The sequence below is a fragment of the Macaca mulatta genome, chromosome X (genome assembly GCF_049350105.2).
Source record: "Macaca mulatta isolate MMU2019108-1 chromosome X, T2T-MMU8v2.0, whole genome shotgun sequence".
NCBI lineage: Eukaryota > Metazoa > Chordata > Mammalia > Primates > Cercopithecidae > Macaca > Macaca mulatta.
The window spans coordinates 156051185-156054152 of NC_133426.1; the positions used below are offsets into that span (position 1 = coordinate 156051185).

The window sequence follows — 2968 nt, forward strand, 5'->3', positions numbered from 1 at the left end:
CTGGTTAGGACAGGGTAGAAAGGGGGGCGTGGCTACAGCCTGACCTGTGGGCACCATCCTACCCTTTATTCTGTGCTTCAAAGGGTCAGTCGTGCTGGTGTCTGTGGGCTCATGACTCAGACGGTGAGCTCTGACCTTCCTGAGCCAGGGCTTTGCTGTGGTTCTGCCTGGCTCAGGAGCTCTGGGACAAGGGGACCGCTCCAGGTCTGCACCTAAGGTGTGGCAGGGCCCCTCGACACCCCTGTGTACTAGTGTCGTCTTTCCCATTGAAATGACTGTGAGGACTAGAATGTGCACGTGCAGATGGGCAGCTACTTGTCTGCCTTGGCCCTTTATTACATAACTTGCTGGGTTTGTGGAGATGTCATCCCCCCAGCAGTCAGAGCCCGTTTGTGATGTCGTGGGGCTGGTTACATGACTGCCAAGGGGTGCTGCTGGCCACACTGCACTAGCAAGTTTGCCAGATGGAGGACAAGCCATCACTGAGTGTGGCTCTCTGTGAAGAAAGAAATTCGAGAGGACAGGGTCATGGCTTGGACAGGGTGCCTTTTCCTCCCCAGTTGCACTCAGAGACCTACCTTCACCCAGCAGATCCTTCCCCTGCCTGGGATGACCCAGTGTCCACTGGGAGCCCTAACTTCAGGCTGCTGACAGAAGAAATCGCTTTCCAAGCTCTGGCCGAGGAGGCTTCGTTCAGAAGGCCGCGCCCTGATGGTGACATCCCGCCCCAGGGAGAAGACAATCTCCTCTCCCTCCCTTTTCCGCAGAAACTGTGGAGACTGGTCAGCAGCAATCAGTTTTCATCCATCTGGTGGGATGAAGGAGGGGCTTCTATAGTGATCAATCAAAAACTCTTTGAAAAGGAGATTCTCGAAAGGGACGTCACACACAAAGTGTTTGCCACGGATTCAATAAAGAGCTTCTTCCGCCAGCTAAACTTGTATGGCTTCCGAAAACGGCGTCAATGCTCTTTCAGGACCCTCACCCACGTTTTCCCCGCACAAAGGCCGGTCTCCATCTTGAATAAGGTAATGAACGACAAGCCTCTGGAGGTGTTAAGTCTGTGGGCTCTGGGTCCCGGTCAGGTGGAAGTCCCAGGACTGCCTCCTGGGAAGTGGGCGACCTCAGGCAGGGTGTGGGGCCATCACTGTGGGCCTATGTCTCCCTCTGGGTGGAGGTGACATGAACTAAGAGTGAATGTGGGGAGAGGGCTGAGGATGGTGCCGGCCCCTCTGGAGTGTGTAAAATATCACAGGTGCTAAGTAGCCGTATCTGCATGTCCTCCTACCCGGGACCAGCCATGTCCTCTGGTGGTTGCTGTGTCCCCCTGACTCCATAGCGCTTTACCCTGTGAGGTGAGCAGGCCAGGGGAGTCTGGTATTTGTACCACTATCACCCTAGCTGGTGTCGGAGAAGTGCTCAAGTTGAAGCGCTGAAGGGCGCCTGGCACAGGAGGTGCAGACGCTCCTGCTGCCCTTGGTAGGTGGGGCCCCTGCTGTGGAAGAGCCAGTGCCCAGGACCTCCAGCCCAGCCGGGGTGCATTCTGTTGCCAGCTGACACTGTGGGGGAGGCCCAGAATCATCTTCCCTCCTGGTCTGCAACTTCAAAGACCCTTTCCGCCGGCCGTGGCCACCCTAATCTGCCATTTTGAGGCTTTTTCCAAGACGGAAAGGCCCGCCACAAATTGGTAAACCTTGATGATGCGAACGCGAGTCCCCAGCTTCCTTTGGGGACTGGGACCTTTTCCAGAAAGTCCTCCTGGGCCAGTAGAGTTCTCTTGCACAGGGGCGTAGATGGTTGGGAGTTGCAGTTCATCCTTGTGACTTGCAGTTTCCTTTTCTTTATTTAAACTTTGACTCATAGTTAGAGTTCTACTGCCATCCCTACTTTCAAAGAGACTCCCCTCACCTCCTCGTGAGGATGAAGAGAAGAGTGGGCGTCAAGTCTGCACCAGGACATCAGGAGGAGGACAAGCCAGAAGCTGGTGGATCCTGTCTGGCACCAGCAGACACTGAGCAACAAGATCACACATCTCCGAATGAGAATGATCAGGTCACACCGCAACACCAGGAAGCGGTGGGTCCCAACACCCAAATCAGAAGTGTCTCTGCTCTACCAGCAAGTCCTGTGATGGTGCCCGATCCCGCCATGGCAAGTGACAACACTCCAGTGACCCAGCCGGCCGGCGAGTGGTCAGAGGGCAGCCAGGCTCACGTCACTCCGGTGGCCGCTGTCCCTGGGCCTGCAGCGCAGCCATTCCTCTCTGTCCCCGGATCTCCCACCCAGATGAATTCTTACAGGCCTGTGGTGGCCCTTCCCACAGCGTCCCCCAGTACCCTTGCCATGGAGACCACAGGACTTCCTGCGCCTGGCATGCTGCCCTTTTGCCATCTCTGGGTGCCGGTGACCCTAGTGGCTGCTGGGGCTGCACAGCCTGTTGTCTCCATGGCCATGTTCCCCCATCCCCTAGCTCTGCACCACCATTGCCCCCACAGCCACCGCACATCACAGTACATGCCAGCTAGCGATGGCCCCAGGCATACCCAGACTACGCAGACCAGCGCACATAGAGGCGAGCATTTGGGCAGAATATGTGCCGGTCAATAAATGTGTCACAAAATGAGTAATTTTCTGACTGCACAAAAGAGTCTTCATGGTCTCCGTCCTTTTTGTTTCTTTGCAGTCGAGTACCCCCTCCGACATCTTTGGCTTGCATGATAAAGACTTCAGCCTAACACACCTCCCTGGAAAAATGCCCAGGAGATACTCGAGCAGGTGCTGGGTTTTAGGAAGCCCCACAGACATCCTGCCTCTGCTCATTAAAAATTACCTGGAGCTGGCCAGGTGCGGTGGCTCACGCCTGTAATCCCAGCACTTTGGGAGGCCGAGGCGGCAGGATCACAGGTCAGGAGATCGAGACCATCCTGGCTAACACGGTGAAACCCTGTCTCTACTAAAAATACAAAAA

General features: G+C 55.7%; 1 protein-coding gene across 1 annotated transcript; it reads left to right on the forward strand.

The window, feature by feature from the left end:
• Positions 1-298: 298 nt before the first annotated feature.
• LOC144338457 (heat shock transcription factor, X-linked-like) lies at positions 299-2968 on the forward strand. Its single transcript, XM_077988056.1, is given in 3 exon segments — positions 299-1028; positions 1864-2533; positions 2536-2968. Coding segments are annotated over 3 exon segments (1269 nt in total). The 5' UTR covers positions 299-464; the 3' UTR covers positions 2571-2968.